Source organism: Amphiprion ocellaris, chromosome 20, assembly GCF_022539595.1.
Source record: "Amphiprion ocellaris isolate individual 3 ecotype Okinawa chromosome 20, ASM2253959v1, whole genome shotgun sequence".
In the NCBI taxonomy this organism is placed as follows: domain Eukaryota; kingdom Metazoa; phylum Chordata; class Actinopteri; family Pomacentridae; genus Amphiprion; species Amphiprion ocellaris.
Genome location: NC_072785.1, coordinates 20,944,767 through 20,963,169, shown reverse-complemented (window position 1 = coordinate 20,963,169; position 18,403 = coordinate 20,944,767). Strand labels below are relative to the sequence as shown.

The following is an 18,403-nucleotide window of genomic DNA, read 5'->3' as shown; positions in this document are numbered from 1 at the left end:
CGGGTTGAACTGTACGTGTGGCAGACAGAGAATTTTATTTCCTGCATTTTTCATTAACCTATTTGTATCAAAAATATGACTTATTATTATTATTTCGTCTGCTGATGTTTTGAATTTCCCTTCGGGGATGAATAAAATTATTGTATTGCATTGTTTATCAAGCTCTCATCTACTTTATTGATTAAATACTGTATGTCCTGTGCATTTAGATGAGTGCTGTGCAATTAATTAAAATTTTTGTTGCATAAAAACTGAAAAAAGTTGTAATATTTTAAAAATCTTTTCATTAACCATGTATTTCGTAATCAGTGTGTCCAAGCTGCATGATGAAATGTTAAGTGATGAAACGTTGGACGGGAGAGGCCTCTGTGCTATAGTGTGATAAATTGCTGCCCTGAGTGTGGCCTGACAGGCAGCACTTCCTTCTTAGACTGCGTACAATTTGCTTTTTTCGTGAGTGTGACAGACTTTCAACGTCAAATGTGGATCTAATAGTGACAGAAAATATCTTGGATTGAGTATCTGATTAAAAAAAAATATTACTGTATGCAACTGTGTAACATGGCGAAGTGTGAAAATTAGCCTGGCAAGGAAATATGGGGAACAAGATGCAAATACTTGACGTCAGAGACATCTGTTAACGTAAATACGGAAAAGGGGCGGGCTTTTCTCAATTTAACCAATCAGAAAGTAGGCGTCAGTCCGCCGCAGAGTGTCATTGGGTTAAAGTTTGTCCCTGCGCTCCTCATATAAATAATAACAAGCCAAATCTGAGCTAGCATGTGGACAGAAAAGCTGTCAGAGAAGTAGCTCGATTTCACTGACATTTCCAGCAGTCCAGTAGCTTAACACGTTGTTCGGGAGCTTTGTAAGCTAACAGAGGAGCTTCAGGCAGGTACGAGCAGCAGCATGTCGGTCGACAGCGTGTTTAGGACCCGGTCTCTCGGTGTGGCCGCCGAGGGGCTTCCTGACCAGTACGCCGATGGCAAAGCAGCCAAAGTGTGGGAGCTGTACATCGGAGACACGCAGAGCAGGACGCAGGAGTACAAGAGCTGGGTGCTGTCTCTGCTGAAGCAGCAGGGGGTGCGGAGGGTGCTGGATGTAGCCTGCGGAACAGGGTAATGCTTCACACGTAGAGAGGTTTCACTTGTGACTCACCAAACTTCACCGAAAAATAGTTCGATTTAACGCATATCCACGAATATCCGCGAACTTTACGCCCCCAGCAAGAACTTTTACCCAGAGTTTATCTTTCCACTATTAAATCTTTAATTCGGCTTCTTTTATTAGCTAAAAGAGGTTATTAAATTAGAGGACTTATGAAACGTGCTGCTCATAACTGGGATCTCATTCACCTTCCTGGTTTCTGGATGGGTGTTACATGCTTCTGTACAGCACTGTCTAATTTAGTTTTTGTGTTCAGTTGTGTACCTAATGGTGCCAAAGTCAAATATAAAAAGATTTGAAGCGCCATAAGTATGGTCAGTTTACTTAGTATGATCAGATAATTGATTATGTAAACTAATTTCTTACAAATGCCTGTTTTGTTCTTGAATGAATCATTTTGATTACCTTGCAAATATTCTAGTTTGTTTAACTTTTGTGGAATTTCAACTCGCTGACCCTTTTAACTCAGGACAAAATCCGGATTAGGCCAAAGAATAATGAATGAAAGTGCAGAATTGCACCAGCTGCTGTGGCACTTCCTGCCTCCAGCTCTGGTCTGGGCCTGACACACTCCTGTAGGTTCACATGTTCTGGGTAAACGTGATATCATGTCATAACTAAGAAAGCAAAAAATAAGCAGGTGGGGTCTTGCATTCCCTTCTGTTTGTGTCTGTCCAAACTGAACGGGAGAGGTGTGTTGTAGTGCTGGGATCTAACTGCTGAATATGATTTGTGACTGTCAGATTTAGGGTTCAGTGGTGGATGAGCTGGTGTTAAGTAGTTGCAGGGAGTTTTGACTGGTTCCCTGCAGTCTGTTTACCTCCCCTGATAGTCTATCTGTGCTTTGGTACGACAGCAAGGCCACTGGCTGAACTCCGGAAACCAGACAGCACACTTCTGCCTGGCCCCCTCAGTTAACCTCAACTGTTGCTTTTGTCCTTCACAGATGGAGCAATATAACCATTTATTTCCTTATTTAATGATTTATTAATAAATGATCATGCATTTTCTTTGCTAGCATTACCTAAAATTAACTAGTACTACATCTTCCTTTTGGCAGCTTAATAACAGAAAACTAATCATCCTAAGGTCAACACTGCAGCCATTCGCATCTCCAAAGTAAACACTGTAAAACTCCATATCTTACAGAACACAGGCAGTATGGATATCTACATGTAGTTAGGAGGAAACCAGCACACTGACTTTGACCCCATTCCATAGTAGGTGTTTGTCTCAGCAGCACAGATATCTGGGACGACGTAAACATATGGGTCGTGGAATGAGGTTACGACTGGTCCCACTATTTTTGGGAGTTGCAACTTATGCAAGAAGCTGCATGTTGGGGTCTGTAAGTTTGGCTATAATTACAATGAGCTTCAGAGGAATCACATGGGGATAATAGAGTCATAGAGGATGTTTTTATTATTTTAGTTGGTATTTGTGTTCGTGGAGACATTTTTTTGCTCTTGCATATTATCCTGGCGTTACCCAGTTGTACTTAATAATTGCAGTGTCTCACCTTTTGCAAGTTATTGTCCATTAAATCTGACTATCGTGTGCCGGTGCACTGTTTGAATCAGTTGTATGATTTACCACAGGGTTGTCAACATATCAGATTTCCACAACTTGATGTCGCGATCAAAAAGACTTCTAGATAACAACAGCACAAAATTTATTAAAAATACTATCTATTAAATTAATCTTTAACTTTTTTATTGGGTTTTTGTCCCATTTTGGCAAAGGAATTCCACTCAAATTATGAGTGTAGGCAGGTAGAGAGTCTGTAACTGTACTATAAGCTGTTCTTATGTTAGGTGTCAACCAGACAGTTACTGCTGCTGGATCATTTACAATAATACTATCTGTGTATTAGGAACATTATATTAATATTTCATTTTTGCCAAGTGCTGCCTCAAAGAGAATCCAGACAAAGCTCTAGATCTGTTGGATTTTTCTGTGTACAATTTTCTAAGAACTTTATCTTACTATGTGAAGTGCCTTTAGATGACAAATGTTGTGAACTGGCACTTTATAAATAAAATTTAATTGAATAGAAATTTTGAAAACACCACAGGTATTGCCAGTATTATAAATCGTAACGCTTCTAGTTCAAGATGAGTCCAAATGTGACTCAGCAGTGTCAGTTCAGTCTGTGGTTTGGCCTGTGGGTTCATGTTTTCCTTTCAGGTATTTCCAGAAGCAGGAAGCTTCTGTTTATGACATAAATCAGTCATGCCTTTGCAATGACTCCTCACACCTACAGTAACCGGTGATACTTTGAATAAACCACTTCCAGACTGCGCACTGTAAACACACTCTTACACAGACTTAGACTGGTTTTGCATGGAAGGCTGGCTGCAGAGGTTACACATTTACCAAAAATGAAGCTCTTTTGCTCGTGCATGAAGGGAGTAATACACAGCGGTCATCTGCAAAACAGAGAAATGCTTGCAGAGCTTGTGAGCTAAGCTGGTGTTTCATGTATTCACAGAACATATGGTTTTTGTTCTGCAGAGTGGACTCCATAATGTTGGTGGAGGAGGGGTTCGATATGGTGAGTGTGGACGCCAGCGACAAAATGCTCAAGTATGCACTGAAGGCAAGATGGGACAGAAGAAAAGAGCCAGCGTTTGACCAGTGGGGTATGTTTAAAACTGTTGGAAGCTGCACACATGTTAGCATTTAACTGGTATGAAACCTCACTGTAACATCAGATGGAAAATGAGATTAATATCCTGCACTGTTTTCTCAGGTAACTTTCCTATGTTCTTCACTCTGGTCATTCTTCTCTTTGTTATCCTCAGTGATTGAAGAGGCCAACTGGCTGACGTTAGCAGATGATATTCAGAAACCAGGAAACGGCTTTGATGCCGTCATCTGCCTCGGCAACTCATTCGCCCATTTACCAGACTTTAAAGGTACGTGAGGAGAAAAGGAGTGGAGCATCACGATGTTTGTTGAGTTTCCGCTGTAAGATTAAAGGCTGTCACTAGAAATGATGGACATGGCTGTTGGCGATGAACATTGGGACAAGTTTAGCCATTCAAGAGTAATTTAATACCAGGTTGAAAAGCAGCATTTCACTGTCCTGTCTGGCTGCACCTCTGCACTGACTAAGATTAGGCACCATAAACTGTTTTAAATTCCAATTTACAACTGGTTCAAAAATTCTGATTCCCAAAGAGTAATTAAGAAGGGTACTATAGATTATCCTTATCAGTTGCTATACAAATTTCACTTCTGGTAGTTACACTGTCCTGCAGACACCTACTGTATGTCTGCCACTATTTGCCTGCTCTGTTATAATGCAGGTTGAATACATGTGCTTGATTACCAGCCGAACACAGACTGAATTTAACTGTCTTGGAACAGTCACTTTATTTTGGCAAATGCTGGTATAAAACACTTTACAAGAACAGGAGTGGACTTTGCTGTCTCTGAAGTAAACCTCTAAATATTCAAGAAACTCTAAAATAGAACACAGTTACGATTACTGTTTGTAGAACTGTGTTTCTGCTGCTAACGTTTCTTTGTTGTATGCAGCATTTTACACAGACTTTGAGTAACTATTTTGCTTCTTTGTGCGCTTTATAGCTGACTTTAGACTATAGTATAGTTACTACAACACAGTAACTGTTATATTTCTTATTAGGTGTTTGTTTACCGTAATAAACAAAGATGGACAGTGGTGGAGGCAGTGCTCAGGTCCTTTATTTAGGTGAAAGTATTGCATTGATAATGTTACTGAAAGCAAAAGCAGGAAAAATTAGTATGATATTAAAACTAAAAGTTCTCCGTGCAGAAAAATGCCACCTGTGACTGTCATGCCCCAATGTAAAAGCAGGATTTAACTGTGCTCTTTTCCCTAATTTACCTGCAACTCAAACAATCCGAATTGTTAAAGTACAAATAATACCCAACCCTGAACCTGGCACACCCTGCTGCAGGGTGAGAACGTAAATGACAAGCCCTTACAGCTTCCGACTAGATTTGGATTATAGATCTGTGCAGTCCATTTCAGACCAGTCAAAACAGTTTTATTTAGGATTACAATTTGACTAGATGAAATAATTTATATTACAAATGCTGCGCGCGTGTTCCGGTTCTACTACGTCCACTTGAATTTTGCAGTAAGCAAACCAGTCTGGCCATTCTGACCCACAGTACTCTGCACAGTTATGTTACATATGTCACCCTGTCTTGTGTGAGGATAAACAAGTTTGAGCCTCCAAGAGTGCACAGACAGATGACAGCTCATTTCACACTACAGACTGCGATGGTCTAAGTAGTATGCTGCAGCTGTAGGCATACTGCATGAAAGAGTACACACTTTGTGAAGGCAGCTGCAGCACGTATTTAAAGTAGAAACAAAAAGCATGCAACTTGGAATGCAGCACATGTGAGACCAAACAGAATCTGCCCTTGAATTGATACTACGTGTTTATATGGTATCCAACTACCAGCAGCTACTAATGTGAATGATTTAGTGTTACTGAAATGCATTCTGTTGATTGTACGTAAAACGTACTTTTGCTCTCAGGGGACCAGAGTGACCACAAGTTGGCCCTTCAGAACATTGCCAGTATGGTCAGACCAGGTGGGATCCTCATCATTGACCACCGTAACTACGACTACATCCTGGAGACCGGGCGGGCACCGCAAGGCAAAAACATCTATTACAAGGTACGATAGCTGGAGTGATGCTGTAATCACTGCAACGATATATAGCGATCATTCTCTTAAAGTACCTCTCTGGTCATTGACCACTAAAAACTGTCTCTGCGCACGAAGGTTTCATGCTTAGAAGTGTTTCTGTATATACAATGGCAAGTTGAGCTATTAGTAGTAATTCATCTTTCTGTGTTTAAACTGGAAACCAATTCTAAAGAGGAATAATACAGACAATTCCACAATGAAAATTGACAGATTTGGTCCCTGTAAAGCCCGAAAGTCTGAATCTATGTTTTTGAGACTGTCCTCTTTTTCGAGGTTGAAATGCTCAGTCATGGCATTAACTGATTACTCCACTTACGATGTGTCTTCCAGCATTCAAAAAACACCATGTGGACATGTGAACAATGTAAAAAAAGAAACAGATTTTCACCGAAGGACCTCTTTAACAAAAAAATAAATAAACACATAACAATCTTGATTTAGACATGGTCAGATTTACATGATTATTTTAAAAGTATGACACATACTAAGTAAGGCAGGTTAGAGGTGAAAAATAAGCTTGTCAATGGTCTCTGGTGGAGAGAGGCTCACGTGGCCTCTGTTGCTTGGTCGTGTCAGTTCATCTGTACACCACAAGGAAGATCAGACCCTTCCTGTCTGAACATGCAGCACAACTCCTGGTCCAGGCTCTCATCATATCACACATCAACTACTGCAGCTCCTTACTGGCTGTCCTCCCCACATGCACGCTCAAACCTCTGCAGATGATCCAGAATGCAGCAGCACGTCTGGTTTTCAACCAGCCAAAAACAGCCCGCTGTTCAGATCGCTTCAATGACTTCCCGTCGCTGCCTGCATTAAATTCAAAACTCTGACACTTGCATTCAAAACTACAATGAGAACAGCTTCCTCCTACCTGAACTCTGTCATTCAGGTCTACACTCCCTCCTGCTCACTATGTTCGGCCAACAAAAGGCACCTTATACAACTACCACAACAGAGCCTGTCGATAGCTAGACTCTTCTTTTCTGTGGTTCCCCAGTAGCGGTATGAGTTACGAAACTCTGTTCCATCTACAGAGACCTTTTCAGTCTTTACAAAAAGACTACAAACCCAGCTTTTCACTAAACACCTTTGCACTTGACAGACTGCAAAAAAAAAGAAAAATCCTATTGCATCTGCACTGCCTGTAGACACCACAGTCCTATTATCACACCTGAACTTGTTTTATGGCACATATCCAGGTTGTTTTCTCCTGACTGGATCATTGCTTTTGTTGCATCTACTCTCAGATGTCCGTCGCTTTGGATTAAAATGTCTGCTAAATGAAATTGTAGAACTGTAGCAATTAGTCATTGGAAACATTCTTTTTTAAATGACCTCAGCCTTTGTTTGGCTGTAATGACCTCAGCCTTTACATTTCTGTTATTTCCTGCTGTTTACTGACCATCTGTACACTGACAGGATTTCATCCATCCACAGTTAGGAACAGCTTGTCTCAGAAGATGTAAATTTTTGCATGAATGTTCATTTTAACACCCATCAAACCTCAATACATGCAACTAACAATTGAGATCAGTCTGCTTACTGTCACTGATTTGTATATTTCTACATGTTTATGTATTCTATGCAGTTCCTAGATGCATACAGGAATTAAGATTAAGATTCCAGCCCCGTGGGGCTGTAACAGTAGGTGTATTTGTCCCAAACCCTCCAGTACAGCAGGTACTGTTTGGTATGAGCCTTCCTCAGTTCAGTACACCCTGTGATCCAAACAGTTACTGTCAGAGATTCTTGAGCTGCACCAGGAACATTTTGGCAGCACATCAGTTGTTGTTTGCACTAACATTCGGGTTTTAATCGGCCCTCCATCGACAGACCACCATGTGGAGCTCTCACTGGATATAAGCATGAAGCTCGGTTTGTCCAATAAAGTTTAATCAGGCAAGATGGCCTCATAGCTGATAATAAAAGAGAAACGCAGCCCAACTTTGTGCTGCGGTAAAGCTGGAATTGCACTGACGTTATTTATTTAATTTTTTTGGGGTGAATTTCATACTTGAGAGTAAACAGGACAGAATATTAGAATATCTGGAGCTTCACGGATATCTGTGTTATTCTTTGTGTTGTTATTTATTTTTCTTATTGACAGTTTGCCAACATTACATGCTTTAACTGCTACCGTAACCCTAAATCTGAGGTTCACCCTATATTGTGAATGTAATCTGAGGGAAATGCCAAGAATCTGTTGGTGCGGTGTTGCCATAAATGTACTTGACAACAAATTTAAGTGTTTTTCTAAACCTTCGTGACTACATATTTGCCCTCATTTTGCTTTCTAACATTATTTAACCGCCTATAGAATGATAAGTTTTGGAATGATTCCCCAAGAAAAGTAAAACTGGCTTTAAGAGACTATTCATAGACATCAAAGGGAAAAAGCATCAGCCTGAGTGGCACAAAAAAAGCTTCTTTTTAATCTTAACTTTCTGCACAATCTGGGGCAGACAGTATTGTTTATGATGGTTTATTTACACCATCCCTAGCAGCAGCTGACTTTAAGACCTAAATCTCCATGCAGAGCCTGCCGGATATTGTGAGATTTTCACTGAACCCGGCGCAGGAGAAACAGAAGGAAATGTGCATGAAATTGTCGGCTTTTGAGACGGTTTTGGCAAAGAGGGAGAAAAACAAATGAAGTTAGGAATACTGAGTAAAAAGCCCTTTGGGAAGACAGAAAAAGTATGACTGCAAAAACACGTAGCTTCAACTGGGCATGTAAAACCTGTATGGAACGTAAGAATGAATTTTTGTAAACATTTTCCTTTATACTTACATTTTTCTGTTAAATAGAAGTTTGCGTTCAGACATCTCACATTTAAATAAACAACCAGTCTTGTATTTTATTATCTATTCTGGGAAAAGCTCAAATATATGAAAACTAGTGAAGATACAACAGCAGGTGCCAAGCGCAGTGAGCCATATTTGATTTGAAGTTATTTTCTTCAAAAACAAGTTCCATATTCTTTAATCTCGCCAAAATAGGAACTATCCATCTGGAAGGCCTAAATATAAATGCAAAGTCAACAGTCATGTGTTGGAGCGAATCCACTTCTGAAGCCTCTGTAATCCCAGAGTCTGCTCTCATGGTCCAACTTTGCTCCCCCAAGCACAAGACCAACTTCCTGGTTTTGTTCAGTCACTTCTAGTCTGAAGGCTTCATTTGCACATTACAGAAGATGAGTATGTATTTGTGTGTGTTGCAGAGCGACCTAACTCAGGACATCTCCACCTCGGTGCTGTGGGTCAACAGTAAGCCTCATATGATCACTCTGGACTACACCATCCAAGTCCCACAGGCCGCCACCAAGAATCTTCCTGAAGTCAGGTAGGTCAGGCAGTGATCATGATAGGAGACGTCTCACTGGGAGATTACACATGTGGAATTATTGAAGAATAAATATGAATGTTTTAGGAAAGATCTACTGTTGATATTAAGAGGCATTCTACATCTATGAATTACTAGTGTTGCAGAGGGATGTTTAATCCTCTTTTATGTAGTTTGAGTCAACCTGCAATAAACATTGTTGGTACTGCTAACTTCTGTAGTTTAGAAGATCATCAGTTGATAATATACAAAAGGTCAGTTATTTGCAGGTCTTTAAAAGTGGCATTCTTTTTTTTTTTTTTAAGTAATTTTTTTGGCCTTTATTATAGTGCACAGTGGAGAGAGAGGCAGGAAATGAGGGGAGAAAAGCTGGGGAAAGACATGCAGTAAATGGCCATCAGACTCGAACCCATGACCGCTTTGTCAGGACTATAGCCCCAGGCTCATGGGTCACCTGCTCAACCTGTTGAGCTACGGGGTGCCCCAAATCTATTTGCTTTTAATTGGCTGTTTTCTGCCACTTAGTCCCAGCTAATGAATTCATTATATTATTAGGAGTTATTGTTATTAGCAGCTGAGAAGCGCTCAGAAAAATATGAAACACCTTTGTCATTGTCCAAATACCATTGGTTTTTTGGTTTTTACTATTACTTCAGTGGTATGGCTGTTAAAAAAAAAAAAAAAAAAAAGTCTTTATGAAGTCTTTAAATTAATTTGGTGCAGAAATCTTGATGTATGACGTGATGCATTAATATAGTCTATGACCAAACAATACATTAAGAAGCAAATATCAACCAGGATGAGCACTACAAAGCTTAGGTTGTGTAAATATATTAGTAATAAAAATGCAGTCATGTCATGTATGTACCAACACTCTAAAAGCAAAGCTGGATTATGAACCAAGCAGGGACTCCAGACCTCGAAAGGACTCAAAAGGCTCAGGTCCACTTCATAGTTTAATTATATGTAGATTTGTTTCACCAGAGTATTTTATCAAATATGAGAGCGTTAAGAGACAATTATACGACCTGCATCCTATAATTTGTTGTCTTCTAGAGGGACCAGAATTTTAATAATATTAATTAATAATTGAGTTTCTTTGTTGTGAAATAGTGCTTCAAACATTTATTGGTGTTTATCAAGTAAATACGTAAGACATTGAGAACCTGAAAAGGTTCCAAATGTTTCATCACAGAAGAACTATAAGGCAGCAATGTTCAGTGCATAAAATGTCAGGATTTTCGGAAAAATGCTCGTCATTATTATTTGAAGTCCACCTTAACATATCTAGATTTCTTGTTTTGTCTGACCAGCAGTGAAAATCTATAAAGATGTTCGGTTTAACACAATAAAACATGAAAACATCAAATATTGCCATTTGAGAAGCTGGTACCAGTGATATAGAGCAGCAGTCAGCCATTACAATAGCAGTCAATTTCCATACAAACAAATAATTCATTGATTAATTAATTAATACATCTCTGGAGCACTGATCAGTTTCTTGCTGTCTGGCAAAATATCAAAACTGTGAAGGTTGTTTTCATTGTCGAATGTTAATCTAGCCATGTCTGAAAGGACCATTCCACTAAAAATATCAAATTTTGCTAATAATACTTACTTTAACCTTCACTTAAGGAACATTTTGAATGCAGTGAAGCATTCCTCTCTTTATGTAAGGAGAACATATTAGTACTTCTTCCACCACATTGCAGCATTTGTTTCTCGGCAGCTGAATGTTGATCTGCTGGATTTCACGCAGCAGTTAGTACTTTGCCTGCAAAAAGGTCCTGTGAGAGCAGAGTTGCAAAACACTAATAACACTTGATATGTTTTTAACGCTTCCAAACTGTTAATGTAAGGATAAGGATGATAATAAATGACGCTGTGATCAGTGTCTTGTAACAGCTGCTGTCAGAATCAATCACATATGACATTCTCATAACATCTAACAACCACACAGTTTGTGTTTTATAATAAAATCTGCTACGACAAGCCTTTCTTTGGGTGCATGACAAAGATATGTGATCACATCAGGCTTCATAAACAGATCTGACAGAATGTGCTAATTGCACTGATGTTTGAGCTTTTGCTTGAAGGAATTCACTTCAGTGAACATTTTTGCATTTGATAATATTTATCTCACAGTCTGGGTTGTTTTGTTGGATTCCTTACAGTCAAGGTCGATGGACTTGGTTCCCAGATATGTTTGACACAATAACAGCTACTGAAAACTTCACAGCATCTCTCAACTCAAAGAGGAATCATTACATGTGTGTGCTTTATTGGTGTTTTTCAGTAAATTCCGTTTGTCCTACTACCCTCACCGCCTGGAGAGCTTCAAAGGGTTGTTGACTGAGGCCTTCAATGGCAAATTGGAGCACAACGTCTATGGAGATTTCAATACATACATACCAGGCCAGACAAAGGCCCCCTGCTACTTCATCCACGTCTGCAAGAAGACTGCCTGAGAGAAACACACAGATCTACGTGGATACACACCTAGAAGAGAATCAATCTGTTTAAGCCCCTAAATGTTCTTACAGTTCTCCAGGTTTGGGCAAACTTCTGTTTGAATATGTTTTTAAATATTTTATGTAAATTCCTGCCAAAAAATCTAGCAAAAGTTTGATTTTAAGTCACAAATAGACACTAAAGTCATCGATGTGTTCCTCAGTGGCCCGTGGTAGAACATAAGAGTACCCAAAAAATAAAGCAATTAAAATAAGAGTGTAAGATTTTCCTTTGCAGAAAAATAATGCTTTAGAACAACTGTAAATTTTGATTTGGTTACATTTTAATGAAAAAAAATAAAGATCCATGCTATAACACGTGAGCTAACAAGCCTCAGAGACTGTACTATCGAATGCTATCGATCTCTTTGCTCTGAAAGCGTAAATTGATTTAAACCGCAGTTTGTATTTTGAGTTGGTCAAACCTAGTAACATGTATGACTATTTTAAAGATATATTCAAAATGTATCGGACCACTGTTTTGCCCATATCTGGTCATTTCTCCAAAGTGCTGTGCGCTGCGTTTGTGTTTCCCTCATTTCCTCCTCGCTTTCAGAACTTTGGTCTTGTTTCAAAATGGTGCTGTACATTATTGATATTTGTCATGATGGAAAGCCTGCTGTCTGTCATCACCAATAATGTACAAAGATATATTCTTGATAATTGCGTTTTGTAAGTTTACCACATGAGTCTTAAAAACACAGATGAAACATGTGTGGCCTTGATTACAGTAGCCTTTATTTTTTGTGTTTTCAAGCTGAAAGTAGAGCGGATGTCATTCTGGCCTGTAGCCTTTCTTTAGGTCCAAACAAAACTTTGACAGGTGCAGCATGATGGCAGTTTAAATAGATCAGTTCATTAGCCTTACTTTTATGAGGCCTTTCCCTCTACTTCAATTTGTTTAATGAAAGTCTTGCACAGGTTGTGATTTAAAATAATCCCAGAGAACAGCTAGTGAAGACTGTGAATCACCCCGACTCCTTAAAAGGCCTGATGAACCTGCTGGAGTTTAACGCAGGACTAAACAAGAAGCACTTATCTGGTCGTCACACCAAGAGTCCTTTACCTTGAAGTGTCTTTGACCAGCTCACTAAATCCCTATCAGCTCCAAAGCTAAGTGACCTCTGACCTCTCTAAAGCTCGGGAACAAACACGAGATTTTCCAGTAAAGCCTCCTAAGAGTTCCTTATATGGCAACTAACTTTGCTTTTACTATTGTAATTTAAGCTTGACTTCACTGAGTGCTATTTTCTCTTATTTTATGGCACAGTTAAGTTTACTTTGTCTTAGCCAACAGACAGCCTTGAATTTTTTTGATAATTACTGCTAATGAACATACAACAGGCCAGACATGTGCCAACATATGCTCACTGACTGAACCGTTTTAGAGCCGGTGACTCTAAGCTGGGTTTAACAAACCAAAAAGTTGAAAGTACTAACAACTAAATACCCACCACTTTTTAAGAAATGCATTATCAACCAAAGATGTTTTAAAAGTGTTTTCCTTCATCTAGAAATTTCAAAAGAAGGAAAACCTTGAATGTTTTTCACTCGTGCTGCACACTGCGTACTGTGCAGTCTCCAATAATTGAGTTTACCCAAATAATGAGGGGAACACGATGGAAGAATAATTTACTTTGCTGTATTATCCGTTTCCAAATACATCTCGCTTTGATGCCAAATTAAAAATGTAGTTTTCTTTTGAATGAGAAGAGAGCTCTACCACAGAGTACTCAAATATTACTAGTGTCTCTGCTGTTTGCCTAAACAGGACAGCGTGGTGCATTCAAATGTTGTTCCAGTGCAGCTTGTAGAACAAAACGTACAATACGAGGTGGCTTGGGATTAATCTGAGATTAACAGTATGTTCACAAAGTGGTACGAATGGCTGAATGTTTGAGCGTGTTTGAAAATGATTTCAGAACAGTCATGTTGCCAATTCTTCGAAGAAAAAGTGTGAAACATTTTATAAAGTTTACTGCATATGTGATTATTGAAATTTTTTGCATGAAATAAAGATATTTGAAATAAGTACCTTAATTGTTGTGTGTTTTGGTGTGTGTTGTGTGCGCAGGCTTAGCCGTTTTTCAGAACAAAAATTAGCATGCCAACCTGCTTACAATGACAAAGACACATGGTGGTACTAATTAGCATATACTAGCATGCTCAGTTGTATCCGACGGAATTGGCGACATGAATAAAGTTCTTCCTCCAGCTCCCTCTGTCTGATATTGCAGTCAAAAGTTCTAGCGCCTTCCTTAGCGTTGTGCTAGGCCTGCCAGCCCTTCAGATAGTATCAGGTTTCCATAACCTTACTCGACCAGCTGCTTCATTATGTCTCACCACATGTCCAGCAAGGGCTAGCCTACCTCGCCTAGTAATGGCTGAAAAGCGTGGATGTGAACCATGTAGCTACTTGTTGGTGAGGTGTGATTTCCACGAGATGTTTTGTACCACCCCTAACATTCTGGTATAAGTGTCATCAATTCTTTTTTTTGTGTGTCTTCGTTAGTGACCATGAGTCAGATGTATAAAGCAAGATGGATCATGTTAGCATGCTAATATAAGCTAATTAACAGTAAATGTACAATAGAACAGTCTGATAGGGATGTTACTGGCTTTACAAGTCGATCAATTAACATAAACTTAAGTCATGTAATCCAATAGTGGGAATTTCAATCCGTCCAATAGATGCTGACAGTTTCACTCCAAATTACCACAAGGGTTCATCCTCTGGGAAACAGGAGTGACTCTACAATTTGTTTGATAATCATCTAGTAGCTACAAGTTGAGATACTTTGCTTGGTTTGTGAAAACTAGGATTGGACAATATACCTTAAGAAACTATCACAATAAAAAAATTCTATTTCTGTTGACATCGATCATTTTTGTTCATTTCTAATTGCCGATTTTTAATAACAAGCAGGAGAAAAAAAGTTGTTTTTGAATTTACCCACTTTACTGTCAATTTAACCACTTCAGACTATTTAAGGTATTAAACAGGTACTGGATTATTACACAGGTAATTATTACAACACAACAATTAAGAACAGATAGTTAAATACATTCTAACACACATAACTGAACATCATTTAAGATAAAGGAATCATCTCACATTGATCCACATGTAAAATAGAAAGCAACTAAACCCAGAGGCACATGGAGAGTGACCAGGGAGAAGTTACCACAACACACTGGGTGCAATGTTCCCTCTAATTTTCATGAGTCTGAGCAAACACACAAACTCCCTGAGCGTCCCTTGGACCACTGTGAGCAACATCAGACGTGTGCACTGTGGTCACACCAGCATCACATCCATTCAAGTTACATGGTTCATTAAAAGAATCAAATTACAGCATTTACATTTCTGTTAAAACACTTTGTCAACAGGAGCCAGTTGAAGGCTGCAGTGATTTTAGTGACACTACAATGTATAAGAGTGAAGTTATTGAATATTTGTCTCTCTTTACTGTTGCAGTGGTTTTGCAAATTGCAGACGGACCCTGTTCACTCCATAGACACCAATGTTATTCCTGTAGCTTGAAAGACAGCTACTTTTGATAAAACTGGGCTTGTAGCACATTGTCTGCCTTGCAACAATGGGAAAGAGGCACCGTTTATGTTTTGACAACCTATATCTAACGAGTTATTGATGCTGGAAGTCCAAATCTGTGAATATCTTTCCAACTTTACTGAACTTGGGGCCACTTCCACCTAAGGAGTGATATATTTAATTTTGAAAAAAACATTTAGCCATACTTAAAGCTTTAAGTGCTTTATTAACACTGAACTAAAAATTTTGTATTGTTTTATTATCACAGGTTCTGTCTGAAAAGAGGTGGCATCATTTTAAACAGTGAAACCAAACTAATGAAATGTAATGACCAACCAGTGTGCAATACTGGATTCTGCAAAAAACTTTCACTGAATGCAGAATACTGTACAAAGAAATTCTACAGACATTTTTTTTCATCTAAATCTAAATCTTATCTTAACACAGTTAATGTATTAACTTATGTGTGTATGCATGTATTTATTGATTTATTTAGTACTGTTAACATATCAGAGTTCTGAGTGAGTTTTACTTTAGATAGGGAAAGGCCATTTTTTGATTATATATAGGCTATTAAAGAAATGTTTATTAAAAACTAAAATGCTTTTAAAAAACAAACAAACAACAAAAACAACTTAGGCATTTATTGAGTCACTAAAATACTGTAGAGTACAGACCACATCAGCATGATTATAAGCATCCTCTGGTAAATGAACAACCAGATACTGATGTCTCTCACCATATGGACTTCAGGAGATGATTGGGGGGGATGATAAACTGTGACCTGCTGGTTGGATTCTCTCTGTTCTCATGTTTCTTGCATGTTTGTCTCCTGATGCTGCCTTGCTTCAGCTAATCCATGAGCAACAGAAAACATACTTTGCCCTGTACCTACTGCCAGGGGTTCCAGTCTTCCCACTCACGTCTGTACATTTGCAAACGTTTTTGCTTCTTTGGACGTGGTGGAGTTTCGGGTGTAGACATTTTTAAACGCGCGGGAGCAGCAGCGTCTGTAACCAGGCAACCAGAGACAGAACCATAGGACCGGACACACAGAGACGTCTATCCGCTGGACCTCGCATCGGGTCCTCGCTACAAAGGTCCTACGAAAATGAAATTGGCTGCCCTTAATATTTCCTGTGATGAGTGTGTGACAGACGTGTACGGGACATTTATGAAAATACGGAACAATTTGCGTCCCGTATTGAATCAATACGGGACTCAACAATTAATTGTCAAATAAAGGACGATTCCGTATTTTAAGGGACGGGTAGCAACCCTAACTCCGACAGCCATTCCATCTTAAAAAGAATCGCATTTCTTTTTTACTGTGGCTTGGTGAGGGGATGTGCCACTGCCCGTTCGTTTTGCCATTATTATAAAGGGTCAACATAAGCAGCATTTAGCAACATTAGCGCGTCTTCACTCCACATCGGCCACACCGCTCTGCTAGCTAGAGCAACGGTAGCTGCACAGAAGGACGCCTGCTTATGACGTTGATTAGCTGCGTAAATACGTATGTGAATCGCATCATTGGCTGGAGCAGCCAGTCACCGGTCACCCTCTGACTCACATTGAAAAATTGCACAGAACTATTTTCAATTTAGGTTGAAGGGTTTTTTTTGTGCGCAGCGCAGATTTTCTGTGCGCGGAGACCGTGTCGGCAGTGCGCAATTGCGCACGCGCGCAGCTTAGAGGGAACATTGACTGGGTGTCATCCACACACACCAACCTGGAGTCCATCAGCCCTCTCAGCAGGCGCTGCCGTGTTGCTTAGGTGGAGGTGGCGGGCAGATTTGTGGGTGTTTTTGACCATGAAGTACGTCTTACAAACACGCTCACCAGACTTTGCCGGTCGCAACCTCTACCAGGGGAGTATGCAGCCGCAGAAAGAGGCAACAAGAGTCCCAGGACTAATGCATCCTGGAAGCCATGGGGAGAGACGTGGGAGGCGAACATGGCCCTGTTATGAAGGGATCTGGATGTGGCAGGTTGTTTATGAGGCAAAGAGGGCCACATTTGGAGTTTGTTCATGAAACTGGACTTTGTGTTTTTGTTAAGTGCTTTTATCACACGTTTTTAAATGGAACAATCTAAGAAGTTTCTTATTGCCCTCGATGAAGTGTCTCTGGTAGGCATCATTTCATTGTCCAGGCCTTGTAAACATTCTAACCTACGTTGGTTGCTAGAAGAAAACTCAAAAGATCAGTAAAGTCATCTTTATCTTTTGGGTGTACCATGAATCTATACGTAAACCAAAGCTGATTAAATCCATACAATAGTCGTTGGGATATGTCACTTGAAACCACAAATATCCACTTCATGGAATCACCATAATCATCAAGATACATCTCGACACCATCAATGTCTTTAACTTCTCTGATGGTAATCTACTGAGTAGGTCAAATATACACAAGAGCTGTGCACAAGACAATTTAGTGAGACTAATTAAAGTACACAAGTACATCTACATGTAAATTACGTTTTCTGTCTGTATTTAAATTCTTCTTTAGTTTTACAATACAATAACAGTGAAATCAACATTCCTGTTTCAGGGGTTCCTCACTTTTAGTGGTTACCTCATACACATGGCACTGGGTTGGTCTAACCTTACTTTGAACACAGCTGCTGTTGTGTATCAACTGGTGGCTCATGGTTATCAGGGAGTGTCAGGCTGTTGTGAAGTCCTCTATCAGGGGCAATGGTTAAACAGCAAACACAGAGCACTGTTAGGACACTATATTAATAGTGGGTCAGTCCTCTCTTTGCTCTCACATCTTGCTCCATGGATTCACAAGCTGTTAAAAACAGTGCTTTAAGATTCTTCTCCTTGTAGACATGATTGCATCTTTTCTACAACTTTATCAGTTGCACATCCATGCTGTTCCTCTCTAGTTCTAACACATCCCGAAGTTGCTCTGTTGTAGTCAGATGTTCCATTGGACTCATCGCCACGCTCATAAAACTAGAATGACTTTTTATTTGTGACATGGTGCATTATCATGCAGGAGGTGACAAGTACAAGTGTCACATTTCACCCTAGTGTAAATGTGTTTGAGAAGTTGTAGCCAAGAAGCTGTAACCTGTAATCGACATTTGACAATGTGGGCA

At 39.5% G+C, this 18,403-nt stretch overlaps 1 protein-coding gene across 1 annotated transcript; it reads left to right on the top strand.

The window, feature by feature from the left end:
* The first annotated feature begins 772 nt into the window (after window positions 1-772).
* Window positions 773-13,779, top strand: gnmt (glycine N-methyltransferase). Its single transcript, XM_023261200.3, has 6 exons — window positions 773-1,118; window positions 3,682-3,809; window positions 3,972-4,085; window positions 5,708-5,850; window positions 9,108-9,229; window positions 11,526-13,779. The coding sequence occupies exons 1-6, from the start codon at window positions 910-912 to the stop codon at window positions 11,695-11,697; spliced, it is 888 nt and encodes a 295-aa protein (XP_023116968.1). The 5' UTR covers window positions 773-909; the 3' UTR covers window positions 11,698-13,779.
* The last annotated feature ends 4,624 nt before the right edge of the window (window positions 13,780-18,403 follow it).

Coding starts and splice junctions, on each gene's coding strand:
- gnmt (XM_023261200.3), top strand. CDS start 910: ATGTCGGTCGACAGCGTGTTTAGGACCCGGTCTCTCGGTGTGGCCGCC. Junction 3,810..3,971: donor GCCAGCGTTTGACCAGTGGG/GTATGTTTAAAA, acceptor TGTTATCCTCAG/TGATTGAAGAGGCCAACTGG. Junction 9,230..11,525: donor AAGAATCTTCCTGAAGTCAG/GTAGGTCAGGCA, acceptor GGTGTTTTTCAG/TAAATTCCGTTTGTCCTACT.